Source organism: Eretmochelys imbricata, chromosome 2, assembly GCF_965152235.1.
Source record: "Eretmochelys imbricata isolate rEreImb1 chromosome 2, rEreImb1.hap1, whole genome shotgun sequence".
Taxonomy (NCBI): domain Eukaryota; kingdom Metazoa; phylum Chordata; order Testudines; family Cheloniidae; genus Eretmochelys; species Eretmochelys imbricata.
The window spans coordinates 183,314,502-183,339,279 of record NC_135573.1 but is presented as its reverse complement, the minus strand read 5'-3'; the positions used below and the strand labels follow the sequence as shown (position 1 = coordinate 183,339,279).

At 41.3% G+C, this 24,778-nt stretch overlaps 1 protein-coding gene across 1 annotated transcript in view; it reads left to right on the top strand.

Moving 5' to 3' along the window:
* The window catches only part of ITGA9 (integrin subunit alpha 9), a 291,590-nt gene that overhangs the window by 26,548 nt on the left and 240,264 nt on the right, over window positions 1-24,778 (top strand). Inside the window, exons 5-9 of the mRNA XM_077809245.1 lie at window positions 7,985-8,052; window positions 13,603-13,732; window positions 15,288-15,373; window positions 18,365-18,433; window positions 22,715-22,852. Of these exons, the coding sequence (XP_077665371.1) occupies window positions 7,985-8,052; window positions 13,603-13,732; window positions 15,288-15,373; window positions 18,365-18,433; window positions 22,715-22,852 (491 nt within the window). The remainder of the gene's footprint in view (window positions 1-7,984; window positions 8,053-13,602; window positions 13,733-15,287; window positions 15,374-18,364; window positions 18,434-22,714; window positions 22,853-24,778) is intronic.

Here is a 24,778-nt window from a genome sequence, read left to right as displayed (position 1 = left end):
TGGACACGTCTTTCCCCCCCAAATACTTCCCTAAAACCATGCACCCCACTTTCTGGACAAGGTTTGGTAAAAAGCCTCACCAATTTGCCTAGGTGACTACAGACCCAGACCCTTGGATCTTAAGAACAATGAACAATCCTCCCAACACTTGCACCCCCCGTTTTCGTGGGAAATGTTGGATAAAAAGCCTCACCAATTTGCATAGGTGACCACAGACCCAAACCCTTGGATCTGAGAACAATGAAAAAGCATTCAGTTTTCTTACAAGAAGACTTTTAATAGAAATAGAAGTAAATAGAAATAAAGAAATCCCCCCTGTAAAATCAGGATGGTAGATACCTTACAGGGTAATTAGATTCAAAACATAGAGAACTCCTCTAGACAAAACCTTAAGTTACAAAAAAGATAAACAGACAGAAATAGTTATTCTATTCAGCACAATTCTTTTCTCAGCCATTTAAAGAAATCATAATCTAACACATACCTAGCTAGATTACTTACTAAAAATTCTAAGACTCCATTCCTGGTCTATCCCTGACAAAGACCAGCATATAGACAGACTATAGACAGACACACAGACCCTTTGTTTCTCTCCCTCCTCCCAGCTTTTGAAAGTATCTTGTCTCCTCATTGGTCATTTTGGTCAGGTGCCAGCGAGGTTACCTTTAGCTTCTTAACCCTTTACAGGTGAGAGGATTTTTTTCTCTGGCCAGAAGAGATTTTAAAGGGGTTTACCCTTCTCTTTATATTTATGACAGGGGTAAAGGCATTGGACTGGAAATTGGGAAACCTGGGTGCTAGTCTCGAGTCTGCCACTGACTCGTACTGTAGAAGCCATATAAGGTAGGTCTACGCTACAGCTGGGAGTGCGTTTTCCAGCCTGGGTAGATACATGTGCTAGCTCTGCTTGAGCTGGAGCACTAAAAAGAGCAGTGTGGATGGTGTGGTCCGGGCAGAAGCATGGGCTACTCTCCTGCGTTCAAGCCTGCCTGAGCTTGGGTGGCTAGCCCATTCCGCCACTTGTTCCATCACGTCCACACTGCTGATTTTAGCTCCAGTGGAGCTAGTGCATGTCTGTCTGTGAGCTATGCGAGGCCTGCTCTCAGCTGCGATGTAGACATATCTTAAAGTCTCCATGCTTCAGTTACCCTTCTGTCAAATGTGGCTAATACCACCTTATCTCACAGGATATTGAGGATAAGTTGATCTACACATGTGAAAGTGCTAAGATAACACAATGATGGTGTGGGGTTACGATATAACTATGGAGGTAAGTAGAAGAGAGGACATGGCTCGGCGCACTGCAAGGCTACTGTTATGGAGTTGTCCAAATCAGTCCGGTTTTGAACCCACTTTATTTTTTTTCCCATGTTATATTGTCAGAGATGTATTTAGTATTCATTCAAATTAAACTGCTGTAATGCTCCCTTTCATTCACAACAGGCAGTATAACTAGGGTGACCAGCTGTCCCGATTTTATAGGGACAGTCCCAATATTTTGGGCTTTTTCTTATATAGGCTTCTATTACCCCCCCCCCCCCCAATTTTTCACACTTGCTATCTGGTCACCCTAAGTATAACAGCCTGCTGTGGTTATATACAAATTCAGAAATTACTTGCCTAGATGAGTTCCCCAGTGCCCACTGATGTAAGGAGGGCATAACCAGTTATTTGTGTGACATATAGGCTTACTGCTTGGAAGAGACCGTATTGGCCATATAAGTGAGCTGGAAACACTGAACTCTGTGCATCACATAAAGCTATACAGTACGTGCCATTAAAATGTAAGCCTCAGTGGACGCAGACCAACTTGTTGCAAAATCATGTCAATCAACAAATTCTACCCATTGCTAACTTTAGAATTAATTTTACGTTTTCAGTTAATTCAAACAATAATAGGTTCTTCATTTCTCCCCTAATGCTGTATATTGAAGTATATTTTTTCGAACGTTTAAAAATGTACATTGCAGGCCAAAATCAGCCCTGCAGCTCCATTGATTTCAAGGGATTTTCAACTAAAGCTGGACAAAACTAAGAGTTTATTTGCTGAAAAGTGCAGTTTTGGCTGATCTGAAACTTTTCGTGAATTTAACACACATTCACCAAATAGTTTTTGGCCAATTTTTTTCCTGGCACTTAGGTGCCATTGACAAAAAAGGAGGAGGAGGTGCCATCACTTCCTTTATAAACATTAATGCAGTGGTTAGCACACTCCCATGGGTTGTGGGAGACCCTGGTTCAATTCCCCACTCTGCTTGATGTGGAGAAAGGATGTGAACTTGATTCTTTCCCTTCTGGTAAGAGTGCCTTAACCACTGGGCTATGGGATGTTCTTGGGTGGTTTATAGTCACTCGCTTTCCTTTTGAAGATGTTCCACTTTATATGTAAATAGTCATTTGAGCAATGAGACTGGGTTTCCCACAACCCAGGGAAGCACACTAACCATTGAACAATTGAGTCATTCTCTCTGACCCAATGAATATATAATATTTATATGCAGCAGAACATCTTCAACAGACGACTGAGGGTATGTCTACACTGGAGCCGGAAGATGTGATTTCCGGCTAAAGTAGACATATTCACAGTAGTGCGCTACAAATAGAAATGTAGCCATGGTGGCGTGAGCTGGCCTAGTCGCCTGAGTCAATACTTAGATCATACTTGGAACGGCTAGTTGCTTGAACTGGCACAGCTGAACTGTGCCCCAGATTCTTTCTGGAACCATCTAGAGGTATGCATGCCAAACCTGAGTGATCCCACATACCTATTGCTAAAGCCTTTATCCTTCCGCACCTCATCTTTCTATTGTTTTACATTCGTTTGTGGTCCCTCATTTGCAGTTAGGATCTGATCTTGCAAACACTTGTGCAAAGGAGTACACGCCCAATGGGACTACATTTGTGGATACAATCACTTATGTCCATAGGTGTTTGCAGGATTTGGCCTTTAGATTGTCGTAAACTCTTTGGTGTGGCAACTGTGGGTGAAATCCTGGCCCCACTGAAGTCAATGGTAAAACTCCCATTGATTTCAGTGGGTACAGGATTTCACCTTTTGTCTTTTTATTTGTCCTGTATGGGTCTGATGCAAATTCCTTTGAAATCAGTGGGAGCATGCTTTTGGGTGCTTTATAAATAATAAAAAGCAATAACATTGTTAAACCATGACAGATTGTGTTGAAAGGAATCGGTGAAATCTGGACATAACTGTGAAGAAGGAGAAAATATTAGAACTGGAAATATTATGTTTTAATTGACTTTCATCCTTTGCTGTGCTATTGGGACTAATTCATATCATCATCTGCGTGAAATCTTCTAATTTAATTTTTCGGTACACAATTTGAACATTTGGCAATTTTTTTTTTAAAGCTGAATTGTACAGTGACTTTCTTGAAGAACATGTTTAACTAAACCATGAGCCAAATCTATTAGTTTTACAGTGAAATAAAACATGTGCTTGTCAAAATGTCAACAGGACTGGCATGCAGCAGTTGTCATAGCTCCTTAACAGGAAGACATGGAGGTTGGCTGTGTTTTAAAAAAAAATATATATATATATATATATTTTTTTTTTTCATCTGCTCTTCTAAATGAGGGCTAAACCAATTTTTAAAAGTCTGAGGCTCGGAGAAGATTGTTTAATGAGTAGAGTGGGGTGGGAAATGGTTTTCTTGTCATGAACATTTTCAAGATTTCAAAAAGTTCATGTTCATCAAGACAGAACTGAGACCGTCCAAAAAATTTAAATGAAAAAGAGAGTGTGACCCTAGATAGGACGCTCACTTGGGATGTGGGAGAGCGAGATTCAAGTCTCTGCCACTCTTCCACTTTCACACCAATGTAAACCTACATCTCCTACATCCCAGGTCAGTGCTGTAACCACTGGGCTATTAGCTATTCTGCAGTGGATCTTAATCTCTTTTATTGGAGCTGTTCCCCTTGGTATCAATAATTAAATATTCATTGGGCCAGAGGGAATGACTGATTCTGTAGCCGGGTGGTTAGGGCCTTCCCAAGTGATGTGGGAGATTCAGGAACAAGTCCTTATATCTCTTGAAACCTAAGGTTAATACCCTAACAACTGAGCTATTGTCTATTCTGGAGTGGGTGGTCCACACTCACGTGCGCACGCCCTCTCTCTCTCTCTCTCTCTCTCTCTGACCTGAAAACCTACCTCAACAAAAGTTTATCAAAACAGATATGTTCCTACAAAAAGTTTGTTTCAATATATTGGCATTTTCTGGCAAAAATCATTTTGTTGAAAATTGCCTGACCATCTCTATTAATAAGTGATTAGTTTTTCATCTCTACGTCACTGGTCCTGGTAATGTTGGTAGTGACAGAAAGCTGTTACTTGCCTAGTGAATGATTGGTGGCCTGTGTACGGAATTAAATTATGGTCTTACTCGAGTTCTGAACACACTGGCTTTGGGCCAGGTCTTCACCAGGTGTAAATCGGTATAGTTCTGTTGTGGTCTGCGGAGCTAGCCTGACTTAATCCAGCTAAGCACCTGGCTGATCCATTTTACCAATCTCAGCAGGCCAAGGAGTCAGTGAATTGAGATGCTGAACTAACTTCTCCCTCATAGAAGTGGTCCCTCTAGGTTAGAGCTGAGGCACTCTGGTGTACTAGTGTGGGGAATTTTGCGTTATCTACATGAGCTGCATCTGTCCTGTGGATAAACAGCAGAGATCATTTTCCAGGGCTACCTATCTGGTACCTTTCATCAGCAAAAGAAGTTATATCTTAAAATAATAAGGAAGACAGCTATCGTCTTCTCAAAAGGGTTAGGTGTCTACATTGCAAAAGCCTGTGCAAAGCTGTTGAAGTCTTGGAAAACTGACACTTCCTGGGGGCCAGGCATATAGGATATGGAATTAGACCATAAGTGGGTGACCGTGAAAGATTACAGGGCAACTTTTCAAGTAGAGAGTCAGGGTGAGGAGAGAATTTCCATCAGATGAGCATGTCCCATTTAAATAAAAATACGTTACTGTGGTGGGAATCAAAGGGTTTGAGTTGGACAGCTCAAGAATATGTGACAGACATTGGCGTGGTCCTATGTAAGGATGAAAAACAGACTCGAACAAAAAAAGGGCTTCTGTGACATTCCTGCCTGCCTGGCATCGTCCCAGAAAAGTACTGCTAGAAAGAGAAAGCCACGACTGTTGGTTCTCATCAAATAAAAGATCGGTTTTAAATAAACAAATACAAAATCCTCCCTTACAAGGAAAGGCTAACTCCACAAATAACTCTCTGTGCAGGGCTAGTAATAAACTGGTAGGGATAGAGGTGAACTGCCCTGAGAACTTGAGCTTTAAAGTAAATGTTCATATGTTCCTAGTGGAGTTGCTGCCTTAAACTCTGAACCTGAAAGGTGCACCATGCTGGTGGACCCTTAGTCCACATGAAACCCACTGTGTGGACCCAGGGGTTATCTACACACATATTGCACCATGAGGATCAAGGCTGTACTTTGCATTGATTATGCCATCAGACCTGTCTCTCTCAGCCCTAGCTGCAATTTTAGCAGATTCTGAAAAATTGAGAGAACCCTCAGCTGTGACAAAATGTCATTCATTTACCTACTCAACTTTTTTAGACCATAGGTGTTTTTACTAGTGTGAAATGCTAAAGTAATTACTGGTTAGTCCTGTCACTATTTCCTTTAGTACATGTTTTAAAAAAGGTTTTCATGAAGAGACGAATGGTTTATTAAGTTCTTTTGGTCTTCAGTAGAACAACACACACCATGAGGAACTGATTTGGTTCTAAAGGGGTAACATGCCAAGCAAGTCCTTGTAAATTCCTTTGTAATTTAGCAAGAGTTAATGGTTACTTATTGTAAAGTGTTACCAGGCTATATGGTGAATGTTTTTAGAAACTGAATTACTCTGTTTCCCTGGAGCCCCCTTTATCCATGGGAAGATATTGTAATATTCAGGAAGTGGCAATATGTTGCAATTGCACATTCATTCGTTTGGTAAAGCTTGGAAAATAAAGCTCAGAAAACTGAGATGGGGCCACGTGGCAAAATTTGGACCCAGATCTGGGTTTCAAACACTCCAAAGTTCAGAGTATTTTGGATACAAGGTTTTGATTTGGCCCATTGTAAAGATTCTGGTTCAGATTTTGAGAGTTTGGGGATGTTTGTTTCAGGAGATATGGTTCCTGTTCATGTCTAGAAAATAACTGGAGTGTTTTGAATAAAAAGTGGACAGATTGATTTTTAGCAATAAGAGGCCTTGGTACAGCAATAAATGCTTCCTCTGGCCCAGGTGGAGAGTGAGGAGTTTTGGTGTTCAAGCTGGATGGAGGGGACTTGGCAGTGTGGAGAAAGGAACTCAAAGATGAGTGTTGAAGAATTTGTACAGATCGAAGAAGCGCACTGTACACTTTAGGAGTCCTGCTTATGATGCAAAGACTGAATGGTAATCGGAAGTAGTACAGAGGAGAAATTTTTATCTGGCCATCCATGCGGCGGATTGGTTTTTCTTGTGGACAGCATAGGGTGACCAGATGTCCTGATTTTATAGGGACAGTCCTGATTTTGGGTCTTTTTCTTATATAGGCTCCTATTACCACCCCACCCCCCATCTGTCCCAACTTTTCACATTTGTTGTCTGGTCACCCTAGGGCAGCACTGCTTCCTTTGGAGTTGTCCCACACTTCACAGGTGATCTTAGCTCTTTTGGCTCCGAAGCACAAACAGGCAGCCGTTTTACATTCCATTTCTTCCAAGAAGGGTAGAGGCCAAGTAAATGTAGCTAGCGTGCAGTGATAGCTGCACCATAGTTAAGGTTCCTAAACCACTGCAGAGTACCGTTTAAACCTTGACAAAGACCTTAGCAGTGTTACGGCAGAATAACTCCTCAGCTGTGTGAACCTGTGACAGTCAGTGTGATGTATGATTGACCTGTTAATCCAGAAGCATATGAAGTCAATGTTAAGGTTTTGTGTTGGAATGCAAGTTTGGTGAATATGGGGTACATCTTTTTTGGTATCGCTTAAAGTTGGAAATGAAACCTTATGAAGGGTTGAAGTGTGTTATCAATTACATTGTAGGCAATATGAAAGTAGAAATGAATGCACAGGTTTTTCCTCTCAGCTTCTTTTTTTCCATTATTTTATTGTTTTGGGTGGATGGAGTGTCCTGCCACTAGGCCTAGATTTTATTTGCTAATAAGTCTGGGAGGAGGGTCGTTGTGCTTAGTTTGGTTTGCTGAATACACCAGTATGTAATACTTTGCACTTTTATATAGTACCTCTTAGCCATGGAGCTCAAATCACTTTATAAATACTAAACTTCACCACACTATGTTGCATAAAACTACACCACTGCGTTATAGTTGAGTATTACTATACCTGTTTTACAGATGGAAAATCTGATGCACAGGAGAGGTTGAGTGGCTTGCCTAAGGCCACACATTAAGTGAATGACAGATCTGGAGAGAGAATCCAAGGGTCCTACTCCTTTGTTGTAACTATTAGCCAACATTTACAGCAATGTGGCTGGACAGCTCAGCTGGAACAGAAGAGTGTATTGCCTTAAACTACACAATTATAATTTAATAGACAATATTGCTGCTGCTGGTATACCACTGAGACCTACAGCATTCAATTCCTGGGTCTGCTTTCTTGCCCTCTTGCTATTGTCCTGCTATTCCTGTCCTGTCACTGAAAGTTTTTAGCCATATATGATCACAAATGGGATTTTTTGGTTGCTGCTGTTCCTCTTCTGCAAAGACTGGTCAACTGTAAATGTTGGCAAAATACATATACTGTGAAAGAGAGGCCTAAATTTCTGAGGCTCACTGAATTCCTGAGTTTTTCCTCCTTTGGCTCCAGTTAATCTTTTTTGTGGCTCAGCACTCAGCGGTCCATGTGGAATGAAGCAGGGGAGCTCAGCGAACTGTAAGCCGCACACCGCTGGCACGGAATGACATGACTGTGGTTTGTTTTCTTCCTCCCCCTCCAATCTAGAGTATAAGAAGAAATACGGGGAAGAGCATGGCTCGTGTCAGGCTGGAATAGCAGGCTTCTTCACTGAGGTGGGTAATGGTGGTTTTGATGAAAAGTTCAAGTTTGCGGATGCATTTTCTTGCTTGTTTTGCCATGTGCACTGTGAAGGACTGTGGAAACAGAAATGTGCCGTTAGCTGCACTCTATGCACTTGGCATATTTCCTTTGACTTCAATAACACAGCAAACAAACACCCCCATTTTACGTTGTCTCTCCTCCCACAGTTCTGGAAATGCATCACTGTGAAGTCTCAAACATTACATAATACATATATGAACCACATGAATGGATTTATGCTTAAGTACCCCCAGGGAAGAATGAATGAACTTTGAAGGCTATCCTGAGGGAATATTTTATTCATATAACTCCCACAGCCTCTGTCTCTGGATTTACTCTTTATTTATTCTCTTAACTTTAGCTTTAAAACTTCCCCCCATGAATGAAATGATTTTAAATAGTCCTTAAATTTAGAAAACACACCGTTTTCTGATGCCTTATCCATTCTTGCTGTCTCAAAAAGGCGGAACTGGTATTGTGGAATATGTTTGTTTTTCAGAGCCATGGCTGGACAGTTACATAAATGCTGGGTCAAATTAATCCCTGATGTAACCCCATTGATCTCACTTCAATGACATCAGGGTTCATTATTTCTGTAGTGAAATTTGTTTTTGAACTTTCAAAAAATTAGAATTCCTAAATTTATCAGGAGCATTCATATCAAACACAGACTACCTTCTCCTAATGGTACGCCCACCTCTTTTCAGAATTTCTTCATTTTTTTTCTATTAGTTTTTAAAGCCAAAGATACCGTGGAGGAAAGAGTCTGTTTCTCTCTTCATATGTGATTCAGTAAGGGCTAAGTCCTAGAACCCTTACTCACTTGAGCAATCCTTACTCATGAGGGTAGCTCCTTTACTAGTAGTGGGACTACATGTGTGAGCAAATATTACATGATAAATGTTTAAGGAATCAACATAGATTTTACCTGTGTCATGGTCTGGAATATCGTTTGCTGTATGTTTAGAAAGACGAAAACAAATATTAGGCCAAAGTTTTTCAATAGTGACTAGTGATTTTTGGGTGCCCAATTTGAGCGATTTTTGAAAAAGAGGCCTGAGGTGCAGAGAGCGGATTCCCGACATGTTCTGCATATCAGGTCCCTTCAAGTTGTCTTAAGCTGGGCATGTAACATCTCTGCACATGTTTGAAAATCCTGGCCTTTGTGACGAATGATGATGACTTGACATTGATAACAATATCAGAGATGGGCCTGAGATAAAATAAGCCCCTATTCAATATCCCGTTTGATTTAAAAGAAAGGAGAGGACAATATAGACATGGAATAGGATAGGTGGGATCTGGAAAGCAGCATAAAGTTAGGGCCTTCTCTTCTCAGTTCTCCCCTTCTACTTATATTTGTCTTTCTATTCCAATCAACCCTATGCCCCTCCTTCCCTGGGTCTGGTTCCTTCATCTTTAAGAGTCAGTGGTTTTCTATTGTTACTTCAGTGTATGCCATTGCCATTAGCCCGCTAACTGCTGGGCCATCCTAAATCAGTTACTTTGGAAGCATTGCTTCCTATTGGTGACTTCTAGAAGGTATAGCTTTGAATTGCCAATTCAGAGTGCTTGGGAGAGAACTAATAGACTCACAGCAAGAGGAGCAATAGCATATGCAGTAAGAAAATTTTAAAATTAATGAACTTCGAAAATGCTGGAGACAATGGAAAAGGAAAAGAAAAGAAGGTAATCACTAAACTGAGAGGGCCAAGTTCTGATGGGAGTCCAGGTGACTCCAAGCAATACTAGAAGGGAATCTATGGGCTTAGTTATGCAGTGCAGCAATGCGCACTATGTGGGTGTGGTTTCTAAAGCACACTAATGTATTGCACAGTAACTGGTCTGTATAGACCTTGCTGGTGTGCTTTAAGAGTTCCCTAGTGTGCTTTAATGTAGTGCGCTTGAAACAGCAATATATAAAAATGCACTAGGGAACTTTCAGCAGCAGGGCCTATGTGGACCAGTTATTGTGCAATAATTAGCACGCTTTAGAAACCACACCCACATAGTGCGCATTGCCTACTGTGTGGACAAACTCCGGTGTTGCATATATTTTCTTCCTGTCCCCTGAATGTATATATCACATCAACTTAGACGTCCTTAAGATGCAGGTAGATTCACTTTGACTTATTTATTTAGATTCCCATAGATGCAAAGGGTCAGACTTAGAGGTATGTATAAGTTAGAGCCCTTTACACTGAGTTAGTCCCTTGGAGTTGCTTACATTCTTTTTGGGTTCTTATGTCTAAGGGAGTCTCAGCTAGTAGAACTTATGTGCCAAGGAGGTGTAATTTAAACGAGTCTCTTTATGCCTTCTGGTACGGAAGGTAGAGCTCTCCTGGACATCAGCAGAGTGGATGTAATTAGTGCTAGGAGTTCAAGGTAATGTGAGAGGGGTCTAATTTACACACCACCATCAAATTTGGGCCAGAGGGTTTATTGTCTTGGTTGGTATAAACAGGATTAGGGTTCGCTGCATGAAAAACTGGAATGAGATATTCCCAAGTATACTGGGAATGGGTGGCAACCCTTACGACTATGGCACTGTGTCTGGTAACAGGAGACTTGTCAGCAACAGCTGTTTCCTGGCTTGTCTGCACTATCAAGGCTGTTTCTTTTTCCATGCTGTAAACCTCTCTCACCAGCCTAGTTCAAAAGATGTCTTTGAACTTTTAGTGTTCCTGCCTTATGGAGCTTCAGCCTGAGCAGGAAATGTAGATAAACGACTTCTGGGTCAAACAGGCAAGCCCCTACTGTACACTCGTGCGCTCAGTCCTGCTGATGCTAGTTGTTTCTGCCCAGGGGAAATCCATGGTCCTCAAGGGCACAGCCACTCCCAAGAATAAAACCTGTAGTTTAGCACACCCCTCTATTTAGCTGCGTATTGCAATCTATGTCCTTGTGTAGCATCATGAAATGCCCTTATTTAGCCTCCACTGGACTGGAACACTCTAGCACAGGAGTTTCTCACCATTCTTCTGGTAACGGGGGCTGTGTTACTGACATGATTACTGGGTTACAATTTCCTGTGACCCTTTTTATAGAAAACAGGTGAAGAAAACCAGCTGTCTGTCAGCGCAATGAAAAGAAACAAGGAAACGCTGTACCACAGGCTTCCTGGATTTCATAGGATGGCTGCATGAGGCACAGATTTCCATAAATATTCACACAATTGTACAGCAATAATTCATGGCTGTACTGCTCTGTCTTGTCAGAGCTGAGAATAATGCTTATTACGTTCATCACTGATGTGGCAGAAAATTCCCTCCAACGCCCTGTGGTTTGGAGTAAAGACTCTCTGGATTTAGGGTACGGCGTATAGGATTTCCCTCCAAAAGCTCTAGCTGCCTTATTTCTCATTGTACACAACAGATCTTCAGTGACCAAAACATAGATTTTAAAAAAATTCCTGGATGAAGGGCTTTCAAATGAGAGCACATGATATAAGAATCCCAGGTGGGATTCTGCCTCATGGTTACATATGGTCCCTCTCCCCTGAGAAAAGAAATGATCTACCATTTCACCATCCTGAGGTGGTCTTCTATCAGACAAGCAACACAAACACAACTGCTTAGGTTTTAATTAAAAAATGCACATAAAAAGCTGTAGGTCAGTGCATCATTTTTCAATCTGCTGTGGTCAGAAATGCCTATTTTATATCCTAAGAGCATTCTGATGTGGGAGTTGCATGTCTGTGTAGGATCCCATGTTTGAATATTGGGCCTAGGCTCTGGCACTTCAGCATCCTTTCCCCAGAAGTGTCACTCTTTAAATCCCTTTGCTTTGTCTTGCAGCTTCCCACCTTTCCTCTCCCCACCCCCTCCAGTCTGCCTCCTGCACCAATTTGTTTCTCCAGAGGCACATTTATACAGAGGCTTCACTTTAGGGTAGTCTGAAGCACTTAGACATAGTCTTCCCCTTTTAGGAACAACATTCATGTTGTTGTTGTAGTAGTGATATTCCTACACTTTGATCAAACTCTGATAAACTCCTCAGAGCAAGGCACTCTCCCCATTGTGCTTCTCTGGCAAACCAGCAGAAACAGTGACATTGTAACTGAGTCAATTCCAAGACTTGTACGGTTTGCATGACGACCATGATTCATGGCTTGTGCCAAGGTAGAAGGAAAGAGTGTGGCTTTCCCCAGTGCCTGTGGAATACAGCAAGGGTAGTCTCTCTCACTGGAAATGAGCTTGAATGCCTCCTACACTATTTCTTGAGGGGTGAGGAAAATAGAAGCCAATTTTCACTCAGTTCTCTTACATTAGAGACTGTCCAGTTCTTATGATGGGCTTATTATTAACTCCTATTCTGCCCTTTCCTAGTTCAGCTAAATCAGATCCTTCAAATGTGACTCTAGTTTTTTCAGCTGGGTTTGGCTTTCAGCCAGGGATCACCATCTGTATGATTTCACTCTGTGCTCAGTTTGTTTGTTTGTTTTGTTTTTCTTTTCCACCACTACCACTGTATATTATATGTTTGTGGTTCTTATTGCTAATTAGAAGGCTCCCCTTCTCTCAAATGGAAGGATGGGAAACTCAGTGGCTTCCACTGCAGGGGTCCATTTGAATCTTTCTTTGATTTTAGTTCACAAGACTTTTTGTTCATCCTGAGTTTTGTTTTGAAGGTAAAGTCCAAGAAACTCAAAGCAAAACTCAGCCGAAATGTTAAAACCATCACATTTTTCCTGACTTCAGATCAAAACAAAGTATAACCATCAGGTGCCTAGTGGTTTCCACCTGAAACCATAAATTGGCCCAGGTCCCTTTTGAAACTCAGCTGAAGTATATGACTCTAGTCTGAGTTTTGCACAGTCCTACCCTCAAAACACACACAGATTCTTAAACGCACATGGACTATCTACATATTATCAAATTCTTTTAAATTCATAGGTCCAAATCCTCAGTTGATGTAAGGATCAATTGACTTACAGCAGCTGAGGATCTGGTCCTTCAGCCTGTTTTGAACTGTAGACTTTTTGTCTACACTGTCACCTGGAAGCTGTGAGGCATTTGCAGCAGATTGGGAGGTAGATCCAGGGTGCTTAGTGAACGAGTGGGTGGATTCTGTAGCTTAGTTTTGTTACTTCTCAGGGGTAGTAGGAGGACGAAGCAGCTCGGAGGAACACTTGTTGGAAGAGCGTGTTTGTAGGCGTGTACAGTAACTTGTGAGATTGATTGGAGATGCTTCTTGTTGAGGTAGCAGGAGGGTTCAACAGAAGTGTATTGATTCCAAGTATCTGTGTGAAGGGCAAGGGTTGGAGGAGAACTCAGGTATTCTAATGGTGGGGTGAAGTGCCTCCAGTATTGGCAAAAACTTCCTTAGGGGATGTTTGGGATGAAAAGTACTGTATAAACATAGGAATAATTCTGACTCTTTTCTGTGGGCAGATTGATGCTTGAAGCCTTGATTTAAATCTCCCCTGGCCCTTTAAAACATAACAATTGCTTGCTGTGATTAATCCTTTTTGTATTTTTTTTTCTGGTTCCTGTCCCTCCCTGTTCTCTCTTCTCTCACAGGAGCTGGTCATCATGGGAGCACCAGGATCTTTTTACTGGACGGGAACTGTCAAAGTGTTGAACCTCACTGATAACACCTATTTCAAACTGAATGATGATGCTGTGATAGCCAGGCGGTACACATACTTAGGCAAGTAGCTGCTTGAACCCTGATGTCAGGCTGGAAATAGGTTAAAATAAGGGTGCAATTGTTTTTCAGTGGAAATAATGTTTTATTGGTGTAGAGTAAAAAATAAGCGGCTAGCTTAAAATGGTTTGAGTGGCTGGTGGGTTACCTGACAAAATATATAGGAAAAAAGCAGTGAAGGACTTTCACTAGTTCATTTCCTCCCTCTTCCCCCATCATTATAGCCATTGGAATATAGAAAACAGGTTTGCACTGAAAGACTGTATGGTCTAGTAGACAAAGTAACAGACTGGAAGCCAGGAATGCTAGAGTTCTGGTAGTGGCCCTGCCATGACTTACTGTGTGGTTTGGGCTAAGCGGCTCCTCTGTATCTGTAGAATGATTAGTTCATTTGAATAAATGAAGCACTGTATAAATGATTTGTTAGTAAGAGACCATGGAGGGATGGGCTAGGGAGTGGAGCAGATTCTGTAGGTGTTTAACAGACTAGGCTTTAACTTCTAGAGGCCTTGCTTTAAAATCAACTAATGTCACAAGTGAAATTAATGTAAGGACTTCCACCTAATCCCCGGTGTTTAGGAGTGTCAAGATTTGGAAAACTCACCATGCAACAGTCTAATGCTGTTCGACTAAAGACTCAGGCTGATTTTCCTGAACCTGCAGTCTTTTATAAATATAATTTAGCAGGTGCCACTCAAGGATAGTTAAGTGAACAATATGTGTATATATGTAAAGTCATATATAGATTTTTCCACTGATTAGACCTGAATTACAGTGTTTAGCATGTGGACAGGAGATCGAGAATTCACAATGGAAGGGCGAGTTAAATACAAAACATCCTTAAAAGGGAAAGAAACCCAGTTCTCTCCTTAGACTCTTTGAAACTTGTGTTATATCATTTTTAATTTAGCAAACAAGACAAAACTTTGATCTACCTGTTTCAAATACACTTTCTTTATACACTATTTCAAATTCACTCCTGTTTTTTCTTTTTCAAGTATTAACTTTGCTGACCTCTTCATCTATTGTTTTGTTTTTTTCCCTATGAACTAAAAAGGCACTTGATTTTTCCATGCCACGATTGGTGGTTACTTTAACTGAGGGAGTAGTATTCTCTTTGGCATACATGAGATTGTCATTCACAGGCATGAAAGCTGTTTCTTCCTGATGATGTAGTCACTTGATTCTGTGTGCAGGTTTCTGTTTTTACTGCTTCTCATTCCTCTTACATCTGGATTCTTAACTTATTGTCCCTCCTACCTTTGCCTCTCCTTCACTGGGCTCCCACCCACACCTTCACCTTCTTGGCTTTTGGAAAAACAATTCAGTGCTTATTGTAGTTTCCTGCTGTGATGTACACTTGAACTGAATGTTGACGAGTTCCTGTAGAAAGTGATTGCCTGCTGCTTTTTGCACGACGCTGGGATATTTACACTCCAAGAGAAACTGTGGAACCTGATTAGTGTGATCCAGATGGCTGACCTGTTTCTCACTTTTTTCCTTTTTGGTTTTTTTTTTTCTTTCTCTTGCCAATCACCCCACCCAACCTCCTGCACAGGATATGCAGTGACAGCAGGTCATTTTTCCCAGCCGACTACCACAGACGTCGTAGGAGGAGCTCCCCAGGATGGAGGCATTGGAAAGGTGTGGCTTTTAGTCAAACAGTGATACAGTCAGATGTGACTGGGTAAAATATATTGACTTAGTTCTTGTAAACTTGATGAACCAAGAGATTTTGCCTCAAGATTAATTTTTGAGCACTTGCCTGGAAGAGGTGAGGAAATTTGATGAGGTCCTCAAATTTACTCTATCTGCCCCTTGTGGTGCGCCTTCCTACCCCCCCATCTTTAAAATCATTCTTTTAAAGAGACATTGTTAATTAAAAAAATCACTCTTCTGTCTGAAGTTTTTTTTAACCTATTTTGCTTAAAATAGCACTAGTTTGGTTTTGGTGGCCTTGTTGGTATGGAGTTATCAGAAGGGAAGACCAAAGAATTGTGAAGCGTGTGTATGAAAAAGTGCCACTGCATGGCTGGTGATCACACGGGCACCAAAAGCATTGGTAGCTCGATAAGAGTGCCAGGGATGGATATAAAATGAAAACACAGCCAGAGCACTTGACCAGAGATTGCACTGGGTGGTGCTTGATTTGCAAAGACGTCCTTGTGCTTTTGGGATTTGCCATGATGACGACCTCCCTATGATAGGAATTACACTTATCCCCATTTTGCTGATGGTGTAACTAAGGCTGAGGGGCTTAAGTGACTTGTCCAAAATTACAAAGCAAGTCAGCAGCAAAATTGGAGTTTAATACTCAGAGCCCTTCTATTCTCATCTCCTCTGGACCAGGCCATTGGGAAACCCAAGGTAATCTCTGTCTTCATATCATTGTATCTAGAATAATCTCTTTCCCCTGCTCACCCTTCCCCCATGTCTAAGGGAAACGTTTGCAATGGTACAGTACTTGATTTGCTTCAGAGAAATATACAGCACCTTAAAGCTCCATATGCACACAACTATTAAGTGCCCATTAATAATTCACTATTTAATTTAATACATCAAGTCCTTGGCTCCGATGATCAGTTTTACAGATGAAGGAATGCCCGGTCCTATTAACTACACTGACACCTGCTGGTCAGAAATGGATGAATTGACTTCAGATTCTTCTGCTACTCCACAGTATGCATCTGATGAAGTGAGCTGTAGCTCAGGAAAGCTTATGCTCAAATAAATTGGTTAGTCTCTAAGGTGCCACAAGTCCTCCTTTTCTTTTTGCGAATACAGACTAACACGGCTGTTACTCTGAAATCTGAGCTAACAAGTGACTCAAAACTTCAGTGGAGACTTGTTTCTTGTTGCAAGCAAATGAGAATTTTATTAAATGTTAGGTTCTTTACTCTTTCTGGTCCTCAGTGCTAAATATTAATGAGCTGCGGTACTGCTCTCAGACAGTAGGACAGTGCTAATACCCTACATTGTGCCAGGAGTATATTGGCCTCCTTAGGAGCAGAAGATCTAATAGTCTATATTGGCCTATCTCCTTTTTGATCTTGCACTGCTGTATTTACTTGTATTACAACCTAATCAATTAGACCAATGGCTCTCAAGCCTTTTTTTTCGCAGACCACTTGAAAATTGCTGAGGGTCTTGGCGGATCACTTAATGATCTTTCCAAATGTTATTTGTAACATTAGCTAACTATTGTAAAGAGCTTTGGATAAAAGCACTATATTAAAAAAACCCGTAATAATAATTAATGTTTTTTGATCTACAAATAAAAGCTCACAACTCATATTTTAATATCAGTAGTTTTACCTTTTTAATGCGATGGATGTGCCCTCTTTCCCCCGCGGCAGCCCCTGAACTGGGCTGGGAAAGAGGGGGCGGGTGTCTCTCTGGCAGCCGCAGCCCTGGAACTAGGGAAAGTCGCCTCTTTCTCTGGCCTCTTCAGCCCTGCATGTCCCAAATTCCCCCACCCCCTTTTCTCACCCCACTGCCCACTCCCACCTACCCCCTATTCCCCCCAAGGCCACCACCTCACCTTATATGTGCGTCTTCTCCAGGGTCCAGGCACCTAATTAGCGGAGCCATGCCTGCGTGGCTCCACTAATTAGGTGGGTGGCCTTTCATTCTCTTGTGTGCGGCCGCCCAGGCATTCACCTTAGAGGGAACTATCTGCGGACCACCTGAATGGAGCTTGCGGACCACACTCTGAGAACCTCTGAATTAGACAGTCAAAGACAACTGATACGTGGTTTATATTTGAGTATGACCAAATCACTACATTATAATGACTCTCCACTGCTAGCCTTGTCCATTTTTTCCACAATGAGGAGGGTATAATGTTTATTATGACACACATCTCTCTGTATTTACTTCAAGGAAGATTTTTCATTTCATTCAACATTCCACACTTCCCCCTGGTTTAATGACCCAGCTATCTACCCTCAAGGTTGCTCTTTGTGGCTTATTTGCCATCTTGTATGAATCAGTCATAACATCCTATAAAACAGTGTGAATGGAAATGAGAGCCATTTTTAAACAAGATTGTCATTCAATAATGTACTTTCTGAATGAGTAACTCTAAACAATATGAAAGTTAATCTACATGAAAAACAACCCAGAGAGCGGGAACAATGTCAGAAAGCATCAATGTGGATGCTGACTGACCATATAAGCACATGCAATACAGGATATATTAAAAAGAGTATTCTAGGAGTAACTTGTGTGAACACGAGTTGAAGTGCTGCAGCTATATCTTGTAATTTTGCAACATATGAAAAAAAATGGACTGATATAGCACTTTACTATTCCTTTCCAGGAGATATTTGCTTGAGATTATGGCTTTTGTGCAGTGGGTCTTTTTAAACACACACAAAGCCGCATTAAGATGCTATTTAAATACTTATAATGACAAGAGACCTCTAACATCTGGTACTAAAATGGGAATTTCATCTTTTGTTTTAGAAAAGGCAGGAGGATCACCTTGAATTTGGCAAATATTAATGATCACTTCATTACAATGAGTAAAGTACATATGTACCCAGAATGCACTGATGAATTCATAACATTATAAACTACTTATCCTTGTGGTCAGTGTTTGTAACGGCTTTTGTTTTTGTTTCCATTTGATAGGTTTATATTTTCAGAACAGACAGGCGATCAGGCTCCTTAGTAAAGATTTTTCAGGCATCGGGTAAAAAGGTGAGTGATTCTTGACAAAAAATGATGTGGCTATTTCAATTGATATTGTTTTGAATTAATAGCTTCTGAAGTGTTTGATTTAGGTGTAAAAATCCCCAGAAGTCCTAAATCCATCATATAGACCAACCACCTTTTCTATCATAGTGGTAGCATCCGCTCAGTGCTGGAATTGTGGAGTAAAAGGTCTGGTAATATTTGCAATTAAAAGTCCAGTTTGAGCTGATAAAAACTTACTTTGTTTGCATGGCAAGTTACTCTTCTGCAAGCCAGGGTGTGAATGTGCAGTGTAACAGCTTGCCGCACTCTGGGACTTTCACTGCACTCTGAAAGGGTTCATGTGGGAGGTGGCTGTGCAGCACGTCCGAGTACTGTAGACTCAAACCCTGGCTTACTGTGCAGTAACTTGCTGTGTAGACAAGCTCTTTAAGGGAAAACCTGTTCCTGTCTCCATAACAGCAGAGAGTTCACTATGCCAAGTGCAAGGTTTTGGGGTGGGGCCCTACAAAGCTCAGCTGTGGAGGACAAACTAGGAAAGAGGTAGATCCTGTATAGTAATTGATTCTCATATGTCCAGACCTTCTCTCCCTATCCCTCTGAGGAGGAGGTGGGTACATTAGAGTTCTAGTAGTGGGCTGTGGAGCAGCTCCATTATGTTTTCCTCTTCCCTCCATGCATCTACCCTGAGTGCTGGTCTGAGGATTCATTCCTTAGAGCTAACATTGGTCCTGTGTTTTAATATTCTCATAGTACCTACTCAAACTCCACTTCCCTGTGTGAGGTCATGCTGGGGTAGGGAGAAGTGCACCTTCTTCTTGAGCAGGAGCCTTGGTGGTGATAGGTGTTATGTCCTCAGGAAAACAAATACATAGCAGATCCAGCTTTAGGGAACAACAGGATTGTGCTTTATTTAGGAATAAATCTCTGAGGAAGAGACTGTTTGCCTAGCTCATGGCTGCCCAGAAGGAACCGCTTGTATTCTCACAGCCAGAGCACAGAGTGCAGTGAGGCTCTAAAAGAGATGAAGACCCTGAACAGTATACAGTACTAATTGGATTTGGCTACATTAGGTGATGCAGTTATCAGCCTGTATTTGGAACATTTTGCCAATGTCTCAATGAATCATAAGCACGTTTTATAGAAAGTTGCTTAAACACAGGGGATGGGAGAAAATCCCCAGGTTGAATAGGTGGTGGATGAAGTGAATGTATTTTTTAGGTCTCCACTATTTTGTTTTGCACTGTTAGTATCACAGACATTTGAAAGGAAAAAGACCTATCAGTTCATCTAGTACATCTCCCTGCTGGTGCCTGATTGTTTCCTCCAGTGCATTTTCTTGTGTTTCTTCTAGTCTACTTCTAAATGTCCCTAATGATGGTGCTTCCATCAGTTCTCTTGAAAAACTATTCCTGAGCTTAACACATAGAACTATCAGGAAGTGTTTTGGATACTCAGCCAAAACTTTTCCTTTCTTAATTTCATCTCACTATTCCCATTTATAAATACCATTAATAATTCTGCACCTCTTTAGTGCTTATATCCTTCAAGTATTTGTAGGTTGTCATGTGCCCCATCCTTCCATTTCCTGTAAAATCTGAGCTATAATTTATTAAAAACCAAACATGCCTGCCTGTCTCTTTCCATAGTGAAATGTAATTTGATGTGCAGTGTTCACTTAATGAGTATTGCTGGAAGCTAACTCAAACCAAACGCTGTTTTAGCAACAAAGGTATGAGTTCGTGCCTCTCGTGTCCCATGCACGCTTAACATAATACACAGGCAGTTTTTCCCCTCCCCTCTTTTTGTAGAGGAAAAAGGTTGGGAAATCAAATATGGAAAAGAGTTAATGCAGCCCTGTGGTTACAAATAAAAACACAGGCAGAAACGCAAGGTTCTCACAGTAACATGAACTCACCCACGTTGCACAATTGGGTAAATAACGGCCTTTTCCTTAAAGCTGCCTGAATGCATAGTGACATGTTTTTCATAACTCTAACTCGCTGCCCATGAGAATTTTGTTTTAAAACATTACTGGCTTTTAAAAAAATAAACAACAAAAATCCACAAGGGGAATTCAACTACAAAATAACGAGAGAGTAAAGGTCTGGCCTTGAGCCCACATAGACACAAAAATCAGAGTTACACGCTGAAATGCTATCCTGAGCTCACCCCGCTGTCCTTATGGCTTCCAGGCAGTTTGTGGAATCTTGTAATGTAATGTTTCAGAGTAGGAGCCGTGTTAGTCTGTATCCGCAGAAAGAACAGGAGTACTTGTGGCTCCTTAGAGACTAAAATTTATTAGAGCATAAGCTTTCCTTTGTATGGCAACTTCCACCTTCTCTGTATATATATATATATACATATCTTCTTACTATATGTTCCATTCTATGTATCCGATGAAGTGGGCTGTAGCCCACGAAAGCTTATGCTCAAATACATTTGTCAGTCTCTAAAGTGCCACAAGTACTCCTGTTCTTTTTGTAGATGTAATGTTACATTCTCAACTTGAACACCAGAACGGCTGTTGCCTGTTTCCCATCATCCCTACGGGTATATCTGCATGGCAGCTGGGAGCGTGCTTCCCAGCACGGGTAGACAGGCATGTGCTCGTTCTGCTCAAATGCGCTAAAAGGGGCAGCGGGGCTGCTGCGGTTCGGGCAGGTTTTGTAGTTGGGCGGCTAGGCTGAGTCATCACCCTTGCCACCGTGGCCATACTGCTGTTTTTAGCATGTTAGCTTCAGCAGTGCCAGCATGAGACTGGGTATCTGTGCTGGGAAGCATGCTCCCAACAGCTGTATGGATACACCCTAATAGGCTGGCCAGAGCTCTGTTTTATTCACCTGTCAAGGCCTAAATGTGGGACTCAGTGTGTGTAGCAAATGTAATATGCTGTGGGAGTTGTACTTAAAAAAAAAAAAAAAGTTTAAGTTTGTAACCTCAGTTTCATGCTTCTCCATTTCTGATGTAAACAACTGTCAACAATTAAACTGAGGGGTGACCTGATTAATATGGAAAGCAGATGGTTTTTGGGCTAAAATGTGTGATGTCTGTCAAAATGAGACATTTGAGAGCTATGCGCTAGTGTGTGTGTGTAGTCCATCGGTTTGCCGATGATGTTTTCATGCTCTCTCTCTTTGTGGATTCTGGAGGGACTCTGAAGTCCAAAGCGTGACACGTGTGCTCATGAGCAGATTGGGCAGACCGTCACTGGTGAGAGTCTTGGTAGCTATAGCAGCAGTATGTGCTAGTAGATGAGCTGTAACTATGCCCTGTGAAGTATGCACTGGTATATCTTGGCCAGTTGGGTGAATTAAAGACAGTGTCCGGTTTTGCCTTCAGTTTCCTTACTTGTGTTTTAAATCAAACCTCAAATGTGGTTTAAGGGTCTATTTGGGTGGGTGATTAGTATTTAATGTTCTACAATAATAGGTATTTTAAATAGATCTGATAATACACCTAAGTCTTTTATTCACTTTCCTAAATGTCTCACCTGATACCTTTCATTGCAGATAAAAATTGACTACACATTTAGGGCTTGATTCTGCAAGTTCTGGGCATGAAACTCCCACTGAAACCAATGGGAGTTCTGTGTGGTAGGGATTGCAGACTTAGGGCCTTAGGCTGACTAGCTTGCAGTTGGAGGGCTGTAAGGGTATGTCAACTCGCATCTCATGAACTGGAAGTAACCTGTTGATGCAAATATAGCTGCTTGGCATGGAAATATCCTGCAGTCAGCCCACTACTTTTCTTTCTGATTGATGGTGAGAAATTTAAAAAGACTAGGAAAAAGATTTTCAAGAATGACAAGTGATTTTTGGGTGCCTCTATTTTTGGGGACTTCAGCTTGAGACAGCTTGAAAAGTGGCATGATTTTAGCAAGTGCTGAGCACCCACCCTCTGAAAATCAGGCCCCATTCAGTTGTGTGACATTGGGCCTCAAAAATCACTGGCCACATCTGAAAACCTTGGGCCAGGCTGCTAATTCTCCTCTTCCTCATTTTAGATATTTGCCAAGCAAAAGCTGTTCTAAAGTAAGGCCGTTTAGTGCCTCTTTTAAGTATGTCTTGGAATGTGAGTTTTATTCCTTCTACAAACTGTCTGAGCTGATGCACAGTTATAATAAAGTACCTAATTCTTGCCAAAAAATTCCCTAAGGTTTCTCCTTAGGGCTGCTAGTGTGAGATAAAGCAGCAAGTCATCACTTAATGTTAAAAAAACAAAAATGATTTCCTCCTGTGTGTGGGCAGATACTGAATGCTTTGTTGTGACTCGGCTTGGTTACAGATGGGCTCTTACTTTGGCTCCTCCTTATGTGCAGTTGATCTGAACTCGGATGGACTTTCAGACCTGCTGGTTGGAGCACCCATGTTTTCTGAGATCAGGGATGAGGGTCAAGTCACAGTCTATATCAACAGAGGAAATGTGAGTATGCAAAGTGGATGAGCATGTGGAGAGGGTGGGTCAGCCCAGCTGTGGTTTACCAAGAAATTTGGTGTCTTACATACATGGCATGTGTATGTTTCCAACAAAACATGAAGCCAGGCAAAAATCATCTGGTACCATGGTGTTTTTTTTTTTTTTTTTTACAAACTCAGGAGTCAGTTCCTGGTCATGAAAATGTTGTGAATCTTTTGAGGAAGCTTGGGAAAATTTCTGGTTTTATGTTGAAACTTGGTGGTATTGGTGGATTTCCATGCTTTTGATGTCAAAACCAACTGAAAATCAGCTGCTTTGACCAGAGTTATTCTTTGTGTTTTGGATGGTCGTTCAAACCCACAACTCAAAACAAAACACCAGGGATTTGAGAATCCATGTGAAGAGAAACTAATGAATAGATTTGTGTTATTATTTGGTGCTATTTATTGAAAGCCTACAGTGGAAAGCCCCTTCAACGGAAACCGCTGAATTTCACATTGCACAACTGTAGTCTTGTGATATTCTGAACTTTGACTTTCTGGAGTAGCAAAGAAGATAAGTACACAGTGTTTAAAGAAAAATAAAGCGCATATATTTTTTTAGGGAAAATGTATTTATAAAAGTGCCTTTTCAAACTGACTCTAAGAATTGAGCTATATTTTTTACATATAGGTCCCAATGTTCCTCCCTTTAAGTCAATGGGATATTTTTCATTGGATTCAACAGTAGCATTATTGGGTTCACATTAACTTCCTTTTTGTAACTTTAATAATATATTTTTGCTGGAAGTTAAATGTACCCCCAAGTCCTATGGACTGTGTGAAAAACCAGACTTGCATTTGGGTTAATTCAGTTGTCAATTAACAATCCTTGAAATGAGCCCTGATTTTTTTTTTCCATTTTGGTCTGCTGCTTATTCAATGTTTGGTTGCAGTAGTGCCTAGAGGTCAACCGCATTGGGATCCCACTGTGCTAGGTGCTGTCCAACCTAGAGTAAATGACAATCCCTGTCCCAAAGAGCTCATGGTGAAAAGGTGAATTATGTGTGTCTATAAATGATGTATTAAATAAAACAACTGGAGGTTCTATTAGCAGTTTCTCCTTCCTCCAACCTTGACTTCGTTGGGGCTTCCTACATGAAGTAAAGTTACATGAATAACTATTTGTAGGATTGGGATTTTTGTGGTATGGATGCCAGAACAACTCCACTTCATTTCAGTTCTCTCACCCACACCACTCAGATGACACGTACACCATAAGAGATAACCCTGATGGCATGTAGAGTATTACTTTATAGCCCGAACATGTGGCATTATGATAGATTTGATACTTATGTCTAACCACTGGCAGTGTGTGCTCTAAAGAAACAAGTAACATATACAGGAGTGCACGCTTTCTCTCTTCTCCCCCCGCCCCATTCTCTGTGTCCCAACTTCATCATGGAGGATTATTTTAATGTCAGCAGCTCCCTGCAGCCAAGAAAAAGACTGTATTAATGTACTGTTTTCATTCACAAAGGGGGAAATAAAAAAATCTGAACACTTGAGGTTGGCTCTTGAGGTTGGCTTGAGTAATTAAGGGGTTTTTTTCTTGTGGAAATGTTCCTTTCCTTTTGAGGATGCATTGCAAGAAATTAAAGCTCACTCAAATGAGGTTGGCTAGAAAGTGGGTGGGCATGAGTTGCCATCTGCTGGCATGTGAATGCAAAAGTCAGTTTGTTCTGGGCTTTCTCTCTCTCTCTTTCATTGACTCTAGCTGTCCTTTATTCTTCATTTTACATTCATCCATTCTTTCCCTTGCTCTCTAACATGCAAAGTCTACCCACTACCACTTTGGTATAACTTATGTCACTCAGGGATGTGAATGAACCACCCCCGTGAGCGACATAAGTAACATCAATATAAGCACCGTAGTGAACAGTGCTGTCTCAAC